A 24,619-nucleotide genomic window follows, 5' to 3' on the forward strand; every position below is an offset into this window, starting at 1 on the left:
GCTATTTTTAGAAAAACCAACAACCAAACCACAACTACTGATTCAACACAATTTCCATGTGCAGGAGAGAATCCTGTAGATAATTTTGCCCTTCAAGGATAACTGGTCGTGTTTAAAATTAAGGAATGTTCAGCTTATTAAATATGAATATTTTGCTTCCTAATTTGTACATGCCCTAAATATTTGAACTAGAGACAGTAAAGAAAAAATACCAGTTTCTGTAGTATTGGGGACAGTGTTTCTCCTCTGTATTGTTTTGGAGCCTGTGCTGGCACTAGCTCTGTAGACCAGGCTGCCCTTGAACTCATAGAGAGCCACCTGCCTCTGCCTCTGCCTCCTGAATGCTGGGATTAAAAGCATATGTCAGCTCTGCACTTGTGTAACTGGTACCCCCTGAGGTGAGAAAGGGGTATTAGATACCATGGAGCTGGAATTATAGACAGTAGTGAGCCCCTGTGCTAGTGCTGGGAACCCAAACCATGCTACTAGTGAGGGAAGCAAATGTTCATACCTGCTGAGCCATCGCTCTAGCCTCAGGGGTTCAAATTTAAAAGCACTTCTAAGTATTGAACTGGACATTACATTTTGCTAGGAAAACTGTTCTCAGAACAGAAATTAATCTTTCAGTTTAATGTGGTCTATAAGGTTCTTATTTGGAAAGAAGATAAAGGGTCAGCTGGGAGCAATGAGCTCACAGGACAAGCGTCCCATGGACTTCTGTAACATCCTCACCATCTTTTTTACTAGTATGGCTGGAGAGAGGAATTGTGTTCAAACAGTGACTTTTTTCTGAAGTTTCGTGGTGTCTAGTTCCATCTAATAATTGATTCTAATGAGCAGAATGTCTAATGAAGTGCTTAGTTTGGAGCCCTGGTGGAGCTCGAGAGTCATCCCAGCCATTTATTCAAATGACTCTTTGGGGCATGATTATTTGTTTCTCGTTTGTTTCTTCTTTTCATTCTGATGCCCCACATTACCTCAGCTTTCTGAGTTGTTTTGGAAGGCTGTGCCACTGCCTTCCGATTTCTCCATTTGTGGCTGGTTGTGCTTTGTTTCATAGAGATCGCTGGTCTTGTCAGTCACTTTCAGGTTGTTTGTCAGTCATATTTAAGGAGAACAGTGTTGCTTCTGCATATCATCACTCTGAAGAATGTGTTGTTTGTGTAGCATTCATCCTCATCTAAATAGGCACTGGAAATTAGATGGGCATTTCCTGCATAGTGATAATGACAAGTGTTGCATGTAAGCTTCACAGGGATATTCCTGTTCTCAACTTGCTGATTGCTCCCAGCTGACCCTTTATCTACTTTCCAATACACTTATTTAAAATGACTAATTTAAAAATTATGTATTATATATGCATACATATATACTCATATACATTAAACAACTCAGAATATCAACAAGGAAAGAAAAATAATCATTGGTTCATAACTTTATCATAAAGCATTTTAATATTTAATTCATTTTTCTTGCGTAAATAATTATATATAGTTACAGTTTATGGAATACTTGTTTTAGGGTTGTGTTACTGCAAATATCAGGGAGAACGACCTAGATTCTACCATGTTAAGTGGAAAATTTGGGTTTCTTGGGGTCCTTAGTGCCCCTAAATAAAATAATTGAGACACCTGTTCAGAAGAAATTTCAAGGACAATTTTATTATAGCTTAAAGAGGGAAACAAACAAACAAACTCCAGAGCAGGCAAGTTGTAAATCTCAGTGGCCATATCGAGAAGATGGAGGAGGAGGAGGAGGAGGAGGAGGAGGAGGAGGAGGAAGAGAAGGAGGAGAAGGAGGAGGAGGAGGAGGAAGAAAAGGAGGAGGAGGAGGAGGAGGAAGTGGCAGGAGGAGAAGGGGAGGAGGAGAAGGGGAGAGGAAGAGGAGAAGAAGGAGGAAGATGAGAAGGAGGAGAAGGAGGAGGGAGAGGAGGAGGAGGAGGAGGAGAAGGAGCAGAAAAGACAATGGTCAGCTGTCAGGTTGAGTCCAGGGAGAAGGAATGACTACTGACAAAAAATAAAGAAGCTGGAAGTCTCAGGAAAATCAAGTTAGGCTTTGGCAAGTGTCTGTAAGAAGGAAGGGGAGTTACAAAAAAGAAAAAGGCAAACTTACACTTTTCTGCCAGGGCTCCATAGGGGACAGCACCAGGGACCCGGGTTCAGAAGGGTAGGATTGGTTATTCCTCCCACCCCTTTAGCTGTACTTGCAGTGGAGCAGCCTTGGTCAGTAGCAGACTCCTCTCTTGGCAGGGGGAAGTAGCTTTCTCTTACAGTGGACATTCATCCCCACTGTCACAGTCACATTACTGAACTGTCAAACCTGTGACAGACCTTGCTTAAGCAGAGAATTTTGCACTCTTCCCTCAAGTCTGCCTGTGTAGGTGTCCAGCAGAAAGACCTTATTGTTCACTTGATTGGCAGGAATGAGTCCATTGTCTGCTTTGCATAGGAGCTGGGAGGTATCTGTGTGATTTGTCTGCTATGGCCTCTCAGACTAACTTCCCACTCCAGGCTTCTTCATTTGCATTCATTTCTCAGCCTTCTTTTCCTCCATCATTTTCCTGAAATTTTAATGTGCATGCCCTGCCGCACCAACAAGTCTCCATACAAGATCATGCATGTAGAATGATTTCTCTGACATTACAAGGGATAAATTATCCTGGCTAGATTAAAATTTTTTCAGAAAAGCACCCTGCCCCACAAAATAAACACCATACATATGATAGTATGTCCTTACTCTATTTACTATTGCAGAGGTAGAAATAAGAAATGAGACTTCTTAGCAGACACAGTGGAGGAAGAAGTTAGATTGTAAATTTGAGGGGATCCTGGGCAATATAGTGAGACCTTGATCTACACAGCCAAACAAGAAGAAACAAGAAAGGATGCTTCTCACCAAGGCAATCTAAGACTATATATTTCTACCAACTTGACTTTAGGTACAAATCTCATTGCTGCATTTCAGGTGGATGTACGGCCTGTGATAAAGAGGACTACTGAGTTCATTCTAGGTCTTTTTATTGGATCAATTAAAAATAACTATTAACACACAATTTTTCTGCCTCCTTCAAGTGTCACTGTTAATCTTGGTTCTCTGTCCCATTCTCTTTTTCCATCTTTTCATCAATTCCTGTAACAATTTACAAGTGGATCTTTTCAAGTTTTCCCTCTAATAACAGGCCTATTGGTGGGCAATTCTGAGAAATTCGGAGTCACACATGCGGTATAGAAGGAACACACACAGGCTCAAACCTGATAAGGGTGATGGTCACCTTAGTGGCCAGGTTCCTCTGCTGTGAGACCATGAGGTCATCATGGCTCCACAGCTGACTCTATGTTCCCACAGATATTATATGCTCCACACTAACCCACATCCATGTCTTTCTTTCTGTGTTTGTAGCATTAAACTTACAGAAAAAACAAACAGACAAACAAAAAACCAAACATTCCAAGTATGAATGAGTCTCTTCAGCAACTGAATGATATTCAAACAGAAATGACCTAAATTGTGTTGATTCTCATAGTAGTGTTGTTACAGAAATGGTCACATTGCTTTTCACAACCAAGATAACAGCCATACCCAGTTAAATAACTCATCCAGACCTGGCTTGCCTAGTTTGGGGACTAGTCTGGCGTGCAAGGCTCCTGACACCTCCAAGTGCAATACTGAGATGTTTTGCAACTTTAAAGAAAATTCTCCATTTGTTTACCTGGAAATTTTGAAGTTATCTATAATATAATGTCCACAAATATCTGGGGAAGTGGTGATATAAATGACTAATGAATAACTTTTATGCTTTATGGAATGTCCTTCATGGAGAAATATGTAAATTATGGTGTATTCTTCCTGGTTAATAGTGTGGACTTTTCCTAGCATGTACAAGGCCTTGAGTTTGATTTCCAGTATTGGAATAAAGACAGAGAGGCAGGAGGTAGGGAGGGAGAAAGGCAGGGAAAAATGAAGAAAGAAAAGAGGCAAAGAAGGAAGGAAGGAAGGAAGGAAGGAAGGAAGGAAGGAAGGAAGGAAGGAAAGAAGAAAGGATGGGAGAGAGAAGAGAGATTTGAGGTGTAATGACTGCGCTCACATTCCTGATTTTGCTCTTGCTGTGAGACAGTTGGTGAGTCACTAGGTGTCACACCACAAAATCCTCAATTGTCTAGAAGAAATATGAAGGCCATCTTCCCCACAGACACTGGAAATACAGAGTAAAACACAAATGTTAAAAACAGGGAGGAGCTGGGCACCCAAAGGCAGAAATTAGAGGCTTGCTCTGATTTCTGACTATTATTTTAGCCTCTGTTTCCTTGTTGACAATAAGCCATTTTAAAACCTGAAGGACCCTGACACATGCCATTCACTTAGGAAGCAAGTCAGACCCACAGTTTGATACAGGAAAGTCCCATGTTGTGGTAGAGCATGGGATTTGTTAATGACTATCAACTATTTTGCAATATTCTCTATCCCTACTATGATGATGTGGTTGAGGAATCCTGCTCTCTCCCCCTCCTGTCTCTGGAAACCAGTTACTTTCCTTTATTTGCACTGATATTTCTGAAATAGGACAGAATAAATGGCTGGTCTTCACATATTTAACATACAAACCTTTGCAAAGGTCTAGGGCCCTTCTGACTCAGGGTGGCTTGGCTGTCTTTGTCTGTTGAATGGCATGTCAACATCACTCTCATGACATTAGTGACTGGACACACTAGAAATACCCAGGCTCTGGTACTCTTATTTATAGTAAAGGCAAATAGGATTGTTAAATGCACTAGACATTTAATTTCCTCAGATCTTTAAAATTGCATGGAAAACATAACTTGCATGGTCCTATTGCAATTCTTGATATGCATTCAAAATGAATGCAGCTCCAGCGTCTGAGTGCAGTGGCTTGGAATGATGCCTAGTGTTTGTGTGGGTTGACCTGTCATTGCAGTTGAACTGCTGCCAATGCCTGTATTACTGTCTTGCTTATGGTGGAAGGAGTCAAGACCTGAAAAACTTGAATTTATAATAAAAATAAATGAGAAGCTTAGTCCAGCATAAATCCACAAAAGGTGTTTTTTTTTTTTTATGTGTAAACTACATGTGGAAACTAAAACCTGAGTGTCGGCAGACACTGGTGAAATGCCATAGACAACAGCTGGAATCCTGGTGGAGAATCACCTGTGGGCTTGTTAGGAGTTCCTGGTCCCAAAGCATCTTTTGCAGGACACAGTAGAGTGTCCTCAGGGGTACACCTCAGGGTGCAGGACTGTAAGAGCATCAGGCTTGGAATCAAGCATTTTGCCTAAGCTGTTGCATTGGTTACTTTTCCTGTTGCCATAACAAAATGCCCTCACAAAAGCCATTTACATGAGAAAAGGCTTATTTCATACTATGCTTCCAGGGCATAGTGCAACATGGTAGGCAAGAGATTGTGTTGAAATAATGAATGAATGAATGAATGAGTGAGTGAATGAATGAATGAATGAATGAATGAGTGGATGAATATGCCACTGGGCCAGTGGATGAGGACACAGCATTATGAGAAACAAGTTTTTTCCTCCAAGAGGGCAGCTTTGCAAGGAAGCAAGACACACTGCAGACAAAACATGTTACAGCATGGACCTAAAGATGTCTGAGGACCCATGCACCTAAGATGTGCTTTTTTGTGGTAGATAAGACCATTTCTAAATTCAGTTAGATTTTGACAGTTTTGGACTTCTAAACTAGATATTCCTAGCTGTTAGCAGTGGCAATTTCTGTAAATAATGCCTGTGTTTTCATGGTCATAGACACTGTTACATGTGTGCCTACATTGGCTTCTAAAAACAACTTCATGGCTTTAGTAGCAATACACAGGGATAGGGATGTAGCATCATTCAAGGGTGTTTGCATAGTGTGCGGAAGACCTTGGCTTTGATCCTCAACACTACAATTATATAATGTCACAAGATCACACAGAGTTAGGCAAACCTTTAGCAAACATATCCACAGACTCATGGGGCAACTTTGCTTTAAGAACCTCAAAATTGGAATTATTTTAAAAGATATTTTCTGAATTTAAAATATCTGTAGCTGAGTTTTTACTCCATCAGTGGCCTATGAGTGAGAAGCAGCCTTTCTTGGAGGATGCACTTGGATTTTTATCTAGGCAAAGTATGCATTTAAATCAATCCCAAGTTGTGTTTTACCCAAAAGCTGAGTGAGCATCTCTAGGGCATACTTTTGTTCCTGGTAGCAAGAAGGGATGATGTCACTTCACTGTACTTGTTCAGTGACTATACACACAGTGACTTTCACTGACTGATTTTCAAAATTCTTTTAGGATATTGTTATGGTAGTTGGGGCCCTAGGCTAGTACCTTATACCAGGCTGGGCCAAGTAAGTTATGGATTATGCATTCAAAGTTATTTTATCTTCAGAGATGCATTTTATAAGGCATCTCTCTCTCTCCCTCTCTCTCTCTCTCTCTCTCACACACACACACACACACATACACACACACACACACACACATACACACAACACACTGCCTCCCTCTACCCCTCCCCCCATCTCTATTCAAACAAGGAAAATACAGAATTGAGCAGGTGCTAGGGCTGAAGACAGACAAGGGAGGAATCAGGAGGAAGGCAGTGCCAGAGCTCCATACAGCCCTGGCATCTCTCTGAGCCAGCAGAGCACAGCCCTTTTCTCGTTCTTGGCAGAGAATCCTTTACCTGGATGCAAACATCCATGTGTAGTCCTTGTCAAGACTGCTCTCCCATTTGCTCTCAATTTTCTTAATCTGCTCTGGTGACTTAATGACACCAGAGGGAAAGCTGATGTAGGGCTTATGCATACCTGTGAGAGGACAGGTTCACACCTTCTCTTCACACTTTGAAGAAATGAGAAACTGCAGATGGGAGAAAGTGAAGCATCAGAGTTGATGCTCTGGCCTTATTGCTTCACCCTGTTACCATGACTACAGAATCTGCCAACCTGATAATTGCTTTTCTGACCAGGTAACCTCACACATGGCTGCTGGGCTGACAGGCCTCCATCCAGCTCAGGAAGCAAGGTACAGTCAGATTGCTGTTGATGTGAACTGGAATTCCACTCAGGAAGTGGAAACTATTATACTATTATAAACTATTTTTCTAACTTGTTTCCCCTCTTTTTCCTTTTCCATGGTTTTATGATGCAGGGTCTCAAGTGGCTCAAGCTGGTCTTAAACCTTAGTGTAGCCCAGGATAGCCATGGACTTCTTATCCTTTTTTGTACTTTCACCACCAAGAGCTGGAATTGCATGTGTGAACCACCATACCTGTGAACCACCCACAGTAAACATAGTTTACTGTTTCCATTGCAGTCACAAAGCTTCCATGACTATATTCAAACAAGGCAGCTGATTCAGACCCATCAGATATAGCTTGCGATGGAGACAGAACTATATGGTTAAGTGTTAGAGAAAATCTTGGTTAGTAATCCCACTTCTGTATTTTAATGACAAGGGAGCTAAAATATACACTGCTAAATGGCTCATCTACACCACCGGCCCGGGGTTGGGAGGGTGCAAGTCCCACCCCTGAAAAGGTTGTCAAGTGCTTAGCTTTTCCTCCAAGTGTAGAAAGGTTTAGAAAGTAATTTTGTCACTGGCCATTTTTAATATACTTTAGTCTCTGTTTCTGTAATTGAGAACATGTTTTAAACACAAATTCCACTTCTTTTTTCCTGATGTGATAAATCATGATTAGCGTATTAGTTGTTTTTATTTTTTTTAATTTTCACTCCTGTACAATGTATCTTGGCCTTATATATCCCTTACTTCCTCCCTCCAGTTCCCTCCTCCACATATCCTTCATCTGCACTCTATATTCATCTTTTTTAATTCACTAAATCAGATTAGTGCCACCCATATACTTTATGTGTGGTACTATCCATGGGAGCATGAACAGCCTACCAGTGACAGCCACCAAGGGAAAATAACACTTCTTCCAGCAGCTATCAACCACCACTAGCTCTTCAGTTAGGGACAGGGCATCTAGAGAGTCTGTTCCCTCCGAACTAGAAATTTTAAGTCTCCTGATCTTGTAGAGGTCTGATGTGGGTAACCACAGCTGCTGTGAGTTCTTGTGTCTAACACCTGAGTCATATCCAGAAGTCTGCTATCCTAGCTCTCCCCTCTTGTCAGACTTCTTCTCACACTGAATGTTAATGCACTTAGGAATCCCATTCAGCAAACAGGAACTCTACTGGATGAAGTGAGGAAAGAGATCCAAAGTGAGTAGGAAGCGGTATCTTCTTCAAGGTCAATGTTTGGTAGCAAATGGAACAGGGGCTTGCAGCTAGCCCCTGTCACTGTAACGTAGGCTCCTAAGGATCAGATATGAGATAACTTAAACTTTGAAAACTGATTTTTCTTGAATACATGTCCATGGCCACAACTCTGTGCATTCTGAGCTGCCCAAGTTGAGGCTCCCACCACTAGAAAGTAGCACCATTTATGCTGTCTTTGCTAAATACCACCAGGGTACAAAGCTATATAGTTCATGGCTCACATGGGTGGGGGGGATTTTCTCACTACTTGTTTTAGACAAGATGCTAATTTCATGCTTTTTATTTTCAGCATAAAATATGTAAGGCATTTTCTACAGTAAATATGCTATAAATGCATATTTATATAATAACATATAATAACATTAACTATTTTTTCCCAAATGGTATATCATAGGTCTTGGTTCACTGAGCTTAACACAAGTCTTAGATTTACTTTACCACAATTTTCAAAAGCATTCTCAGGAATGAAATTAGTAAACAAAGACACCCACCATCTATGAACTTTTCAGCAAAGCTACTTTGCATGTGTTTCCTGTTTTGCCAAGATCTTTTGAATAACTGTCATGCATTGTGTATTATGATTGACTTTGCCCCTAAAACTTCAATTATTTATTTTAACTATATAGATTTTGCTAATTCAATTTCTGTGATTTTTCCATAATACTAGCAGTGTGCATTATTTACAAAACTTTGCAGCTTTACCAAGTTCAAGGGCAGTCACTTTGTACTTGAAGTGTTGTACAATTCTTAAGATATCCTATAGGAAAGGCACTCATTATTAACCCTAAATCATAGATAAGCAATTCCTCCATTGGGGACGAGGCACACTTAGTAAGTGATAATGCCAACATTTGCATTCAAATGCTTTGACACAAAATGGTTTCATTGTGTCTTTATGCTATGTTATTTTATATGTGTTTTAAGATATTTAAGATTCTTTTAAGAAATGCAAAGAATAATAACAAAAAATAATGAAAATACCAAGTGAATCACTGTAGCCTGGCCCCTGCATCACCTTTGTGGACTGCATCTCTGTAGCCAGCCCCTAAGTAGGCTCTGTATTGGTAATTTCCCACTAGACATCTCCTCTTACCTGTGGGTTCCCAGGCTGGAGGTTCTGTTCCATGTACTTTGTGTGTGTGCACATACACAGTATCTGCTCTTAGGGGAAATGATGATGTTTATAGACATGGCTGAAGGTGAGGGCAAGATGATAGATTAATAACCATCTAAGCCTGGTGGCACATGCCTTTAACTCAGTTGTTCTCAACTTCCCAATGCTGCAACTATTTAATACAGTTCCTCATGTTGTGGTGACCCCAACCATAAAATTATTTCATTGCTACTTCATAACTGCAATTTTAATACTGTTATAAATTGTAATTGTTAAGTATCTGATATACAGGATGTCTGATATGCGACCCCCAAAGGGGTCATGACCCATACATTAAGAACCCCTATTTAATCCAAGTGCTTGGGAGACAGAGACAGAGAGACAGAGACAGAGACAGGAACATCATTGAGCTGGATGCCAGTCTGGTCCAGTCAGCCAAGGATACAAAGTGAGACACTGAGTAATGTGCTTTCCCAACTTGTAGCCAATCGCTCGAGGTAAGAATCAATCATCACTTCTTCATTTCCCTCTTTTCTACAACTATGTTGATCTCCTAATTCCTTCTAGTGTCTTGCAGAATCAAAGTTGCATTAAGCCTCTTGTTCTCTTCCCTAGCACAGACTGCTGCTATATACCATTAGGAATGACGAAGACAGCTTGCACCATGAGGCAGGTTCACTGTATGCAGCCAAAGCTCCTTCAGACTCTACCCAGCTCTGGCATGAGCCCTAGTTGAGTCCAGCTGCTTGGAGCCATCTGCATCAGGGTGTTCCCAACTTCTCACCTCTTGCTCATGCTCCATTCCCCATGAGAAAATGTGTGCTTCAGAGCTCAACACCAGGGCTCCACACCATTCTTCAAGACTAAAAATTGTTTACTGTGTTATAGTAAATGTGGATGCTTTTATTTTTATCAACTAGCCTTTTCTCTTCTAGCTTATGAGTATTTTATTAGGTCTTCGTCCCCTTAAACATTATTCTTGTTGGCAATATGCCTTTAAGCCAAGCTGAAGATAGTGAGACACCTAAATAAACTGCTCTGCTACACACACACACACACACACACACACACACACACACACACACACACACGCAAAGAGTCTCCCTTCCGCACATAATGTAGTCCCTCTGCTGAGTAAGTGCACTAGGAAGGTATACATTATCTTTTAATCTGGGCCACGTAAATCACCTGCTCTGATGTTCTATTGAAAAATGAAAGTAACTTTGATTTGTATTTCTTCAAATATAATCCACATATTCTCCTGAGTGTGCGAAGAGAATACTTCAGTGTGTCTTAGTGTGAAAGGCTTTGAGGTGACATTGTCTTCACGTTCCCTTGTAGCTGTGTTTTGTTCGCATGGATTATAATGAGCCACCTTTAATCTCCAGTCTCAACTCTTTAATGAGTTGTAGAATGTGTGTTCCATGATTTTTCTAATTATTGATCCTGCACCCTTTGTTATAGCTTCCCAAACTTCAATATCCTCGCTTTTATCTCGAGAGCTGTCATTTTTCTCCCGCCACCCTTTCATCTTTTATTCCTTCAGAGTCCCGCCTAAGATACGCCTCTAGTCTCATTTGATTGATGTGAGCGTTAATTCTGTGTTTTGCCAACTTCTAATGATGTTCTGATTCTCTCTTTTGCAGTTATTGTATTGTGACTTTTAAATTCCCAGTCTCTCAATTTTAATAAATACCCTTCGCAGTTTCACACATCTGAGAACACATTTTAATAAGTTTCTGCGCTCTGCTAGGGATTCCGTTCGCTTCGGTGGCAAGGGCTTAGGAGAAGCCCTTGGGTCTCTCCCTGCTGCAGCCACCCTCCATGTGGCAGCCATGGGAAACTTCTACCACTCCCGTCCTTAGCTCAAGCTTTCCCTGCTTAGCTGGGTGAAATCTCTACTGTTGTTCTGTAAATATTCTGCACCCCTGACAGTATTACTGGCTTATTTTTTCTTTTTGCAGTTTATGTTAGAGAGATGTATTTTATGGTATAGATTGTTCTCATTCATACACAAGAGATAAAACTCTATGGAAATAAAGATAGAAGTGTGGAAATGAGCATGGCAGAATCCAGCAGCTGTGAACTGATTTTCTACAAGAGGGACAGGATAGATGGTGTCCTGGATACCAGTTCCCGTGCACACTTGTTCATGTGTACCATTTAGGCCCCTGAAACACCAAAGGAACCAGCAATTCTAGCTTTGCAGAGGACAGACAGCCTAGGAGAGGAGCCATGCTGCCCTGTATCAGGATGCATCCAGGCCTGGCTCCTCTCTCACCTGTTTTTGTTTGCTTTACTTTGCTCTTTATAGCAGAGGTAAGCAGAGTGTAGTTACACTTGGAATGGTGGGGGAACCTTTTTCTCACAGCAGTGTAGGATATGGGTAGAGTCTGTCTATAAGGAGATGGCAAAGTATATTCCAAGGACACTGCACCATTTTTGCAGCTTGGGAACAATATGGTCATACCTGAGCTTATATAGGATCTTCAGATAGTCATTCCTCCAGACTGTGCCAGACACACTTAGACAGATGGCTTTTCTATTAATCATCAACGCTTCCAGTTTTTTTTGTTTTTTTTTATGACTGGCCATTATTAGCTCAAGTATGTGCATGAGGAATTGCTAGAACATTCAATAATTACCACTTCATAAGAAGTCACACACTTTTGCAAATGTGTAAGGTATTGCTAGCAGCAACAGTACTAATAATTGCCAGCTGTCGATTGTTAGGTTTTCACAAGGAGATTCACACTTGGGCAGCTTCCTTCCAATATACAACTTGGAACTGAATGAGTCAGATGGCAGCTTTGGGTTCCTAGAGCCCCTTGCTGTGTGTCCAAAGCCCTCAACCCACCGATGAAAGACAACCCCACTGTTCTTGATTAGGCATCCAGGAATTACTTTTTTCCCCAAAATGTAGGGGTTTACACTAAAATTTTTATGAAAATATTTGGAAAATTTTAAACAGTTGTATTTTTTTTCTCTGCTTAGTTTTCCCTACCAGCATTATTTCTAACACAGTCATAATACTTAGAAAAGTAAATGTACTTGGAGGCTACAGAGAGGTCTTAGCAGTTAGGAGCATCTGCTGCTCTCACAATGGACCCGGGTTCAGTTCTCAGCACATACACAGAGGCTCACAACTACCTGTAACTCTAGTTCCAGGGACCCAATGTCCTCTTCTAATCTCCATTGGTGCACACACGTGCCTGTATACACACACACACACACACACACACACACACACACACACACACACAAAGCATTCATACACATAAAATTAAGAAGTCTCTTTTTTTAAAGAAAAAGAAATGCACTTCAAATATGACATGAAAGTAAACCGAAAAATTAAGATAGAACCATAACATGGCATATGATGCTTTCTGCTCTGTCATGTTTAAAAGGCAGAGTATAGGTGGTGATTTTTTCATATTTTTTAAAATATGAAAATTTTAAATTTCACCTCTTCTGCCTTCTCATCTCATCCCCACTAACCCTTTCTATCCCTCTCACTCCCAAGTCTGTAGGACAACACCCTCTCACCATTTTAATGGTGTTTGGACTCAGTTCAGAGAGCTCCTCTCTCAATTTATGTTATTCAGTAAATAGTGAAATATGGTGAAACATTTTGAGATAATAAGGAACTTTTTTCTTTTTCTTTCTCTCTTTCATTTTTTTTTTTTTTTTGGTGAGCACTGCATGATTTGTATGTTCACAATGATACTATTAGAAGACCAGCACCAGTAATGGCTGCCTACTACATAAAACTTCCACATGGAATAGAGTGGATCACCTATTTGTCAATTGTGGGGTTTTTGTTTGTTTAGTTTCATTTCTGAATAAAGAATTTTTTAATTGAAAAAACCTATACAATATATTTTGATGAAAGTTAATGGTACTTTTGTGGAGTTTTTGTTTTGTTTTGCCTTGTAATTGGCATTTTTTTATTGGTCTTTTGCTTGCTTTGATTTTCATTTTTCTCTGTTACATCTTTTAAAAACTAGAAAGTTTTCCACTTTCTTCTGACTGAGGCAGTAGATCTTAAAACTGCAATTATATAGCTGTACAGTAAGCATATATAAATCTAATATGTTTGTTCATGTATCCTCACCTGTACATCGTTGCCAGTGTCAACTGTATCCCATCTAATGATTGATGCTGAGTGGGAACCAGGGAGGGGCAGACACCTGCTCTACTGTTCAAGCTATGTTGTCCATGATTTAGCCCTACCAGCATTTTGAAAGGTATCAAGAATTTTGATAACCTACTATCCTTATCTTTGTGATCATTTAATTGCTAATGATCTGCCCATATCATAACCATACCCACAGTGGCTGTTCTAGTTTGGCACACAACTTACTGAGATAACTTCAGGTTTCAAAACAAAATGATCTTGAAGTTCTGACTTGCCACCTGTTTGCTACTAGCACATCTGTCTTCCAGTTTTCAAGGAACAGTTACACCAAAGACAAAGAGGCTGCTACATGTATTGTACTAGGTAGGGAGCCACAGACACACACATCTCCATAAATTGACAAGATGATCTCTGTATTACATTATTGAGTATGACATCCTTGATTTACAGAAATAGGCATGTTTTTTAAACTAAATAAACACATTTAAAGGTGCATTCACTCAGCAGCTTATGAACGTAGTCTCCTGATCCTAGTTGCTGCAGATTCATGTTTACTATAGATTAAAAAGGAAGTGGAAATGTATCTGTCATTCGAATGAAGACTTTAGGAGTGTCTCTCTATAATACAATATGCTAAAAAAATAAGTTTTTAATGAACTACTGAATACAAAGTGATCACACAGACACAGAAGAATTAGCCCATGGGGTGGATGCCAGATATTTTACTACATTTTGCTGACAATGAAGTACTGTCTTCAATTCGAAAACTACCTTCTGGAAGGAATATTTTTTGGAACACGGATAGCAAACTGAAAGCATTGATCAGAGAAAATAAGGAAACTGAGCAAAATAAGGTTCTCCCCTTTCAGTATGGGAGGTAGAAGGGAACTGGGATTGTCATGTAAAACAATCTTGTTTCTAATTCAAATTTAAAAATCTGCAAAAAAAAAAAAAATTCTCTCCTTTTGGAAACCCATCAGTCAGAAGCCGGTGCGCCCTCTACAGGGAACAGAAGAACTGCAAGGTTGGCTTTAGTGCCAAGATCCCATGCAGCTGGGACTTGGGAGATTTTCCATCTTCTGCAGGAGCTTAGATCTCAGTTTTCAGCTGTGCTCATCCTCAGCCTCTCTGGGGAGGGCACTGTTAGATGTGTCAGTGACTTAACATGACTTTAGCAAGCCTTGAAAGGGATTGCCAGCAGGCTCTAAACAAGTCAGCATAGGACAAACAGGAAAGTCATGGGAAACAAAAGCCTAGGATGTGACACTGGCTTCTTTATCCCATTACTCTGTGACCCTTTCCTCCTATAGTCAGGAGAGAGGGAACTAGACGCAAGAAGCCCCCTCAGTCCTCATTTCAACATGAAAAATTCAAAGAAGGTTGTGACAGCTGTCAACCTCACACCAGTTTCAGTACAAATAATGCATTCATACAAACACCACAAATTGAATTAGTAGTTTTTAAATGAATTGTAATAGCCATGTCACTAACTTTAGTAAGGATGTGTAATATTATAAGCAATTCATCTCTTATATTTACATTGTTAGGGAAAAGCAGCCATCTAAAGAGTATTCAACCTGCGTGTGTTGAGATGAGTCTTAGGGACATTGACCTCACTCCCAGCATCACTTGCTTTTTATAAAAATAGTCTAAGAGACAGACATTTGACTTCTCTGTACAAAGCACACACACTCAGTCATAAGCGGCAATTCCTGTTTCCCTTCTCCCATCTATCTCCCTTCCTCACCTACAGCCATGTGCCACCCCATCATTCATTCGTCCATCATCCTATACTATACCTGTCCATTCAGGTGTCTATTAACCAACATCTACCCACATAACCTTACTTTAATACCTCACTTAGCTAGCAGCCATCTATTCATTTATCTAACATCCATCATCTACCTATCATTCCATGTTTACTTATTTATCACCCATCCCTCTATCCATCCATGTATTTATCATCCACCCATCTACCCATAACTCTACTTATCACCCCACAATCTATCTACCAACCACCTATCCTTCTATCAATCTATTTATTAATCATCTATCCATCCTTCTATGCATCCACTTAACTATCTGTCCATTCACTGACCTATCCAGTTACCTATCTAACTAATATACCACATATTTTCTATCACTTGTCATTACCAATAACTCACTTATTGACCCCCAATTATCTACTATCTGTATTTCATCTGCCTATCCATCTATCTGTCTATCTATCTATCTATCTATCTATCTATCTATCTATCTCTCATCTATGCTAATCTATTGATATCCTCTTTGTATGCCTGGCTATCCAAGGCTTAAGTTCCTGACACCTTTGATCATCTTGCCTCTTGATCACAATATTGATCAACAGAGGTGGCATTTGTTTCTTTGTTTGTTTCAGGAGAAAATTTCCTGTGCTCTACATAGAAAGGAGTTCATGTGCCTATAGTCTGTTGGTGGGTCAAACAGAAACCTGTCAAATAGAGGAATGTTTAGCATAATGCTAATCATCATGTCCAAATATGATAAGTGTACATATTTCTTTAATTGTGGTATATATTATATATGTGTGCCATTTTAATTATATACATACTAAAGCTGAAATTAACTCAGGGTTATGAATCTTTTTTAATGATGTTTTAGCGCAGGGGAATATATCTTCTTTTTATCTTTTTGTCAACCTCATTCCTACACATCTGTCTGTTTGTCAACCTCATTCCTAACCATCTTTCCTGCCTCCACCTATCCACACACCCATCTACCCATCCATCCACCCACCTGCCCATCATCCATCCATCCATCCATCCAATTATCTAATTGAGATCTGATGGTGCAGTTCATTGATTGAGAACTTGACTTGTGTGGATGCAACCTTGAGCGCCATTCTCAGAAATAGAAAAGGGAAATAAAAAGAAGAAACTTCAAGATTTTGCACAGCTAAGTGTAATACAAGATAATTTGCTTCTTAGCCTCAGAAATCTCTTATGTTATTGGGAATAGTAACATGATATCTACACAAGTAAATTTAAAAGATTCAATATAATGAGGCATCCTTAAAAACATGCCTCATTAACTACAACAGTATTCCTCCTGCTTATATTGGCTTATTCTTGGTTAATCTATTCATCTGAGTTGTAATGTATTTGAGAGATATGTAACTCAAAATGAGTTCAGGTAAACACAAAGAACATTTTAATTCCCCCAAATTCTGAAATTCAGTCCAGTCAGACCTCGACTATCCATGCAGCAACTTGAGGCAGCTTGCGAATTATTTGGTATCCATAAGAATTAAGGAGCCAAAACTAAGCATGAAACTATAAATGTGCATTGCCAAGGAAGGTCTGCATTATGCCATTAACTGTGTCTTCCCTTTGGATTTAGGTCATCAAACTTGCTTTTGAAGAGTTTGAGTTGGAAAGAGGGTATGACACCCTGACAGTTGGAGATGCTGGGAAGGTGGGAGACACCAGATCCGTTTTGTATGTGTGAGTATGCCATTTCACTATTCTTCTCAACATGCAGTTATATGGGCAGATGTTGATTGTCTTACCTTGATAAGTGCCCTCCCTGGATACATTAGGGGCAATCACTCTAATTTTGCACAAGGGCTAACTGAAGACCACATTTTACCAGTATGAACTGTTTTCACTATTTTTTTAAAATTATGTTCCTGGCAAAAATAAAATGAAACAGAGAAAAAGACAGAAATCAGGAAGCATGCCCTCCTCAACTCAGGCCTCCCTGTGGTCCTCTCTCTCCCTCCCCAGTGTGAACAGGTGTTTTTGGAATAGTTGTTTACTGGGATAATGCCATATGCTTGCTGGGAACCGTCATGCTCTATAAAACTACCCAGTAAAAGAAGATGAGATTGCACAATAAGTGGGCCAGATTCCCACCAGATGCAGGGCAGTCTGCAGGACACTGCCATAGGCCCCTTCTTGTGCCTGAAGTTTCAGTCTTTCTAACCCATAACAAAGTTGACTTCAGAAGCTTCAAGCTCTGGGTTCTTGTCAGTTTTCATCAGGTCTGTGTTTATCAAAAGAAAACATATGATCTGTGAATGCCCATCTTTGTAGATCTTGAGCTGAGAGGAAATAAATTCATCCTCATCTCAGATGACTTCAGGCAGTAACTGGAAATCACTAGCCTGAAAACTTCTGTCACTCATGGCAAGATGCTAAGGGACTTCCTCTCTTTTTTCAGGTTGTGTGTATGTCACTATGTGTTTAACTTTTATCTTGGGGAAAGTGGTCCATGAAATCATGGGGACATAGATAGGACAGCAAAGGGGTGCTGTTTCTCTATTACTTTGTGGATCACTTCTTTAGGAGGTAATGCATATTTTGAAAGGCACCATAGCAGAACACACTGTGTATGCCTGGGTGTATTGATGGTCCTGCCTAGGCTACATGGGGGTGTTGAGACTTTAACTTTTTCTATTGTCAACATTGTAGCAGATAAGCATCTACTTAGGCTCATTTTGTCATTGCTCACTCCCACTATGGCTGACAATAATCAATGCCACATGATTGGCTCATACCTTCCAATGGGTACAATTAAGGCAAGGATGATGTCGTGCCCAAGTGTTACCCAGCACATCCTGGGCTGTCTAATGTGCACTGCATTCTCATTCCATTTGTGTATTGTGCCATACTTCTGTTAGTGATGGATTTCTCCTGGTTCCCAGCTGACTGGATGATGAAGAGGCAATTCCAAACAAGTTTTGTACCCTAGGACTCCACCTCTGTCATGTGGATGTCATAGTCCTTAAATGGCCTTTGTGTAGTTCTCCTCTTCCCACCAACACTGTCTTATTTAGATTTTGTAGCAGCCATACATTTTATAACTCTTCTTGCAATGTAGTTAATTCACTTGCCTTTAAGAAATTTTTCTAACAAAGAAATGTAAGAAATAAAGAGTGTCCCCATTCATGATATTACTCTTTGTTCAACTATAGTAGAAAATTTACATTTTCACCAAAGTGAAATATGAAAGTATTTATTTGTCCAAACCTCTCATAGCACTCAACACCTATACACACATGTTCTTGCACCCATGTTTGTAAATATTTCTATAATTATTGTTTTAACCATTATTATAAATCCATTGCAAATAAAATATTCAGACACTGAAATTAATCAAACCCATAGACTATATAATTTAATAAATGTCTATATAGTTAGAGCAGCCATTCAGAAGGGAAGCTGTGACATTCCACATTGCAGTTTTTACTTTTGATATCAAATATATTTTATACACTTATTTACCACCAAAAAAAGGAAAAATCCATGATAGTTAGAATCAGAAAAACAATTAAATTTATTCACAACATCAGAGAACAGGAATCAAAATCAACATAATTGTCCATCATCAGATAAATGGATAATGAAAATCTGGTGTATGTAAAATGGAATATTATTCAGCTTTAAAGAAAAATGTAATCACAAAATTTGCAGGAAAATTGACAGTCACAGAATGTGTAATATCCAGTAAGGTCACATACTCTCAGGTAAAAATAAACCATATCCCAATAATATATTAGATATAGCCATATATATATATATATATATATGCATATGTATAAAGAAGTACACATGTTGGTATAATATAAGATGTGGAAAGACTTGTTTCACATGTAAGTCCCTTCTCCCTCTCCCTCCCCTCACCCCATCCCTCCTTCCCCACCCCCAACATACCCCCTACCCCATCCACCCACCACTCCTCAACTTGAATTAAAAAAAATAGAAATTGGTTAATAATTAAGACAGAGCTAGCCAATAAGAAGCCCTAGCCATTAGCCAACACTTTAATAATTAATATGTCTCCCTGTGTTTATTTGGGGCAAAGTGGCTATGGGAACTGGTGGGTCAGAAACCTTCATCTTCACTAAGGCATGCCTTTTCGTTCAAGGTAATCTCCTGCCATTAATAAAAGGGTGCATCAATGAAATAAAAAAAAGATGTGGAAAGAGAATAAGAAATGCTAAATGTCAGGGGATTATGATATATAAGTGCAGGATATGAACATGAGTTATGATTATATATTTACAATAATATTTGACAAATGGCTGGATAGAAAGTTTCAAATTTTGCTTTTTCTTTTACTTTAAAGGCACCGAATTCTCTAGGGTAATACTGGGAACATGTATTGTTGCCATGCTTCCAACTGGTCCTGTGGTATATGACATTATCTGCAAACAGTCAGATAGTTGACATACATGGGGTAGGCATCCAAGATGTAGTTTCTGATTCAGTGCTGCTTCCTGCCTTTGTGACCCTGAGGGAAGTCATTTTACCTCTGTGTGCCTCTGTTTTCATGGCTACAAAATGTATATAATAAACTTAGCTAATAAATGTAAACCACACATGAAATGGCTTTACTGTTATCATAACACCTGCTTTTTCAAAGGACGCCACTCAAATAAATGAGAATGATTTTTAAATAAATGCAAAAGTTAAAATATAAATGCAGTAAGGGAATGCCCTAGAACATCCCATGGGTTGCTATTAAGGATCTAAGCTCATGCTCTCATTTTTTAAAGGCTTTTTGTTGCTAAGAAAGCAATGGCAAACTGTATGTTACAATGACATAAGTGTTATTAGGACCGGTTCGTAATAGCTCAGATCTATAAATGAAAATCTAAATGGCCGACTGAATCAAACTGAGGTGCCCTCTGGGAAACATAATGTTTCTAGGAGCAAAGCACATTTAATCAGCTGAAGCAGAGGAAGAAGAACCATGGAGACATTTCCTTAGTGTCCAGTCCTGAGGTACGGAGACAGGAGATTCTGGGGCCTCCCTGGTTTCTGGAACAAGTAGGTAGACCCAGATTACACACCAACAACTCAACTTGAGTAATAATGTACTGTGCATTAATCTCTGTATGGGCTTTCTCATCTGTTAGGATAAATGACAGATTCAGTAAGACCCATTATATAGTAGTCAGTCTATAGACTTATGGAGCACCTTGGTGCAGATTTCCAACCACACCAGACTGAGCTCACCAAATGCTGGACTGGTAACAAGTGCACTGGGCCCAGTATCTCACTGGTCTTCCTCTTGGGTGACCAGTGGGTTCTACTCAGAACTTGGAATATATTTAGGAAGGGAAATGACATAATGGGATGATGCATCCTAAATGGGTTTTTTAGAGCTCTGGTTTCTGCTCATAGATTTTTATTTTCTCCAACTTTTTAGCAAAGAGCAAGATCCATAATGGTTCAGGGTTTCATCTGTCACCCCAGTCTCCCCAAAAGAAGGATTGATTTTTCTCAGGGCATTTGTATAGCATGGCAAACTCAAAAGAAAATGAAATAACTAACTTAACAGATCTCTGCTGAGCTCTTTCTGAGAATATATATTGACAATTTTCACGAAATTAAATTGCAAACTGGCAAGGGGAGATATTGCTTTACCTGGCCTTGCTCTAGCTGGCAGTAACAGGAGATTGCGTTAACGTGGATGTACGGAGGATTGCAAGACAGGATATGGATTATTAAATGTCCAGCCCTCTATGGGGATGAAGGAATCTGTGTGCAAGTAGCAGCCACCATACAGCTGGATATTTGGATTAGATAATAAGGAAATGTGTTGATCCCCAGGGAGGCTTCACCCTGTCTTCAACCTGCTTCTAGATAGAGCCCTTGCCTTGGTGTGGCTATGATTGACATCTCCCTGCTGGCCTGAGATGAAATGATTCATTCTCTTTATATTCAAAGAAAACCAGGCTCCAGGGGTATGGCACAAGCCCAGGAGGCACAAGGCCTTGAAATCAATCCCCCGCACTCCTAAAAGAAGGGGAGAGAGAAGGGATGAAGGAGAGAAAGAAGGAGAGTGATAAGGGAAGAAAGAAAAGAATTCTCATAGCCCATGTGTGCCAGTCAAGTTTCTTTGATTTGATCACAACGAGTTTCCCTTCCTAATGGAGGACATGGCTAAGTTCTGTTAGGAATAAAGACAGAAAATGTCAATTTAAATGTTGCCTAGAAAAAAATCCACTTTTCATAATTATACACTGTGATTAGAAATCCAGCCAATTAGCACTTAGGGAATGTGGCCCATGGCTCACATGGTCCAAAAGTTAAATCCATATGATTTTCAAAACAGTAGCTCCCAGGTACCTGGAGTTCTGCCAGGACACTCTGATATGGTATAAGAGCTCAACTCTGGACTCTAGGTTGGTCCATCATTAGCTTTGCTTTCTCTGTCTCTTGTGATTAAGAAAAGAAATTTGAAGTATAAAATGTTAGGACATGACTTGATAGGGAAAAGAAAAAAAAAATAACTGTGGTCCTGAGTTACAGGAATAATTCCCTTACTGCCGTAATTATAAGTGACTATCTCTATAAATATCAACCCTTAATAGCAGTAAGACAGCTTCCAATTGTGTCTTATGTAATAGGAAACATATTTCTGTGTGGGTAGATTTATTGATTGGTTTTGGTCTAGAATGCAAGAGGTGTCAAGAAATCTGATACATTCCTAAATATTCACGTGGGTTGGTTTCAGTTGTCACTCACATCTAAGTATATTTGGCTGCAGTTGTCAAGTCTGTGAAAAATGTTAGGCAGCCCCTGTACCTTAAAGCCTATGCTATGTTATTCTTATCCGTTATTGCCTGGTGTGTGTGTGTGTGTGTGTGTGTGTGTGTGTGTGTGTGTGGAGGCCAGGTTGATGTGGCATATCTTCATCTATTAATCTGCACCTTAGTTTCTGACTCAGGCTCTCTCACGGAGCTCAGAGCTTAGCTGGACATTGAGCTCCAGGGATCTACCTGCCTCTCCCTACATCTCCACCAGTCTTACAGGTGTGCACCACCACTCCTGGTAGCATTTATGTGGGTGCTGTTGATCCAAACTCAGCTTCTCAAGTTTATGTGGCAGACAGGATACAGAGCTATCCCTTCATCCTCTCCTTCTAAAATCATACCCTCACTTCTCTCTCCCGACTCACCCCTGACCCCTAATAGTTACTGTCTTGCTCTATCTCTAAAACACTGTGACGACACAGTTGTTCTAGGATCGTGCAGTGTGTGATGGATTGTGCTCCCTTCCCCCTGGTGTTATGTGTATCTCATTTGGACATTACACAACTTCTTTGGTACCCACTCACTAATGAATGCCTGGGGTGTTTCCTGTTTTGATGACTGCCATAAAGAATATGATGAATGTTTTGGTAAAGAATGGTGTGTGAACATAAACTTTTGTTTCTCTTATATAAAAAAAAAACACCCATAAATTTGATGTCTGGTGTGTGTGCTAACTAAGTGTTGACACCACAGACTGTTTCCCAGAGTGGCTCTATCAGTCTGTCTTCTTACTGGTGTGTGCAACAGCTCAGACTCTACACTTCCATCTGCATCTGGAGTTGTCACATTTTGTCCTACACGGTGGGCCTGTGGTTCTGTCTCTGTGGTGTTTAGTTTGCATTGTTTGTTATCTGACCATCTTGACCATTTCCTGTACTGCTTCAACATCCATCCTTCCTTTTTTGCAGAGGACACAGCATGCCTTTTGTGTATCTTCTAATTGGATTTTATATTTTTGGCTAGAGAGTTCTTTGTGCGTTCATGATATTAGTTCTCTGTGGAACAGAAGCTTTAAACTATCATATCACTCATCAATTCTGAGTATCTCAAGTTTTTCTCATGAGTTGTCTCAGAAGGAAAGGCTTTGTGTTGAGATGTCCAGTGGGTGGACACAAAGCTCTGTTCGTTGGAGGTAAAAATCTATGCACTTCCTAGCTCTGAAGCCAGGAGCTTGGAAGTTCATGAAGTATGATTCCCTAAGTGAAGATGGCTTTACATTTTAGCTTGAAGGTTACTTTCAAATCTAAATGCATTTTTTGTGGGGTGTACAAGGTGTGGGTTCAAGTTCTGCCCTGACTTCTATATGTCTGATTTTTCTGCATTTTATTGAAGGGCTGCCTTTCTTCTTTTTGTTGATTCTGTTTGGTTTCTTTGTCAGAAACCTGATGTGCATGTGCTTATGAGTTTGTTCCTGGGCTTTTCTTTCTTTCTCATCCATCCATGTACCCACCAGATACATGGTTCTCTGCCAGACACACAAAGGAACAGTTACTTTTGTGTCTCTGTGATAAAATGCCATGACCAAAGTGACTTAAGTAAGAAAGGATTTATTTTAGCTTAGGCAGGGAAGACATGGATGGCACCAGGGACAGGAGGCTGGTAACATTTCCTCTGCCTTTGGTAAGCAAAGAGAACAAACAAGAAATGAGGGGAGGGCTCTACACCCCCAGAGCCTGCCCCTCCCCCAAGGTGAAGTACTCCCTAAAAGTTCCATAACTTCCCCAAACAGCACCACCAACTGGGGAACCAATGTTCACATGCATGAGCTTATGAGGGACATTTCTCATTTCAAACCATCATAAGACACTTAGCAAGTAGACGTATTAATTTCAGTGGTGTTACCATTCTCTTTTCCAGGAGTGTGGTGCTGTCCTGCATCTGTTCTTTTCCTCATAGGCTTGAGAGTAACTGTGCACACTGAGCTGGAATTGAGGGAGACTCAGCTAATTTCCAACATGGAGCACACTGTTTTGTTTCCTGTGTGGAATCTCCCTGTCCCTATATGTGGAGTTCCAGCATGTGTTTTGTTGTTACCCCATGACTGCATATTTTCCCTTCCTTAACTATTCCGTTAGCAGCTTGCACAGGTTTGTTTGTTCATGTCCAGACAGTCCTGGTCTATGGTCTAGTGTAATCTTCCTCTGCAATGTGGCATTCATTTACCCAGTATTCAGTTGAAGATACCTAGATTTTGTGGGTGTTGGTAGGAGGTTCCCCTCACTCACCTTCCTGTCTTGCATCTGATTCAGCCTGGCTTCGTTACTAAATGAGCTGTACTTCATGCATGCAGCTGCTTGCTGGAAGAGTTAATGAGCCAGTGTTAGGATTCTGGTGTAAAAGGCACAGTTCTCTAGAAAAGCCACCTGGGCCTGGGGGTTTTAGAGAGGGAATGTTCTGGCTTCAAGTGAGATTCTTTAAGGTTCAGTGAGATTCTTTAAGGTTTCTCAGACTACTACTGCTTCCTGATAGAGTTTCAATACTT

General features: G+C 40.1%; 1 protein-coding gene across 1 annotated transcript in view; it reads left to right on the forward strand.

Moving 5' to 3' along the window:
• The window catches only part of Csmd1 (CUB and Sushi multiple domains 1), a 1,205,306-nt gene that overhangs the window by 837,588 nt on the left and 343,099 nt on the right, over positions 1 to 24,619 (forward strand). The window contains exon 11 of the mRNA XM_027388213.2: positions 16,932 to 17,035. Within this exon, the coding sequence (XP_027244014.1) occupies positions 16,932 to 17,035 (104 nt within the window). The remainder of the gene's footprint in view (positions 1 to 16,931; positions 17,036 to 24,619) is intronic.

Source organism: Cricetulus griseus, assembly GCF_003668045.3.
Source record: "Cricetulus griseus strain 17A/GY chromosome 1 unlocalized genomic scaffold, alternate assembly CriGri-PICRH-1.0 chr1_1, whole genome shotgun sequence".
Lineage (NCBI taxonomy): Eukaryota > Metazoa > Chordata > Mammalia > Rodentia > Cricetidae > Cricetulus > Cricetulus griseus.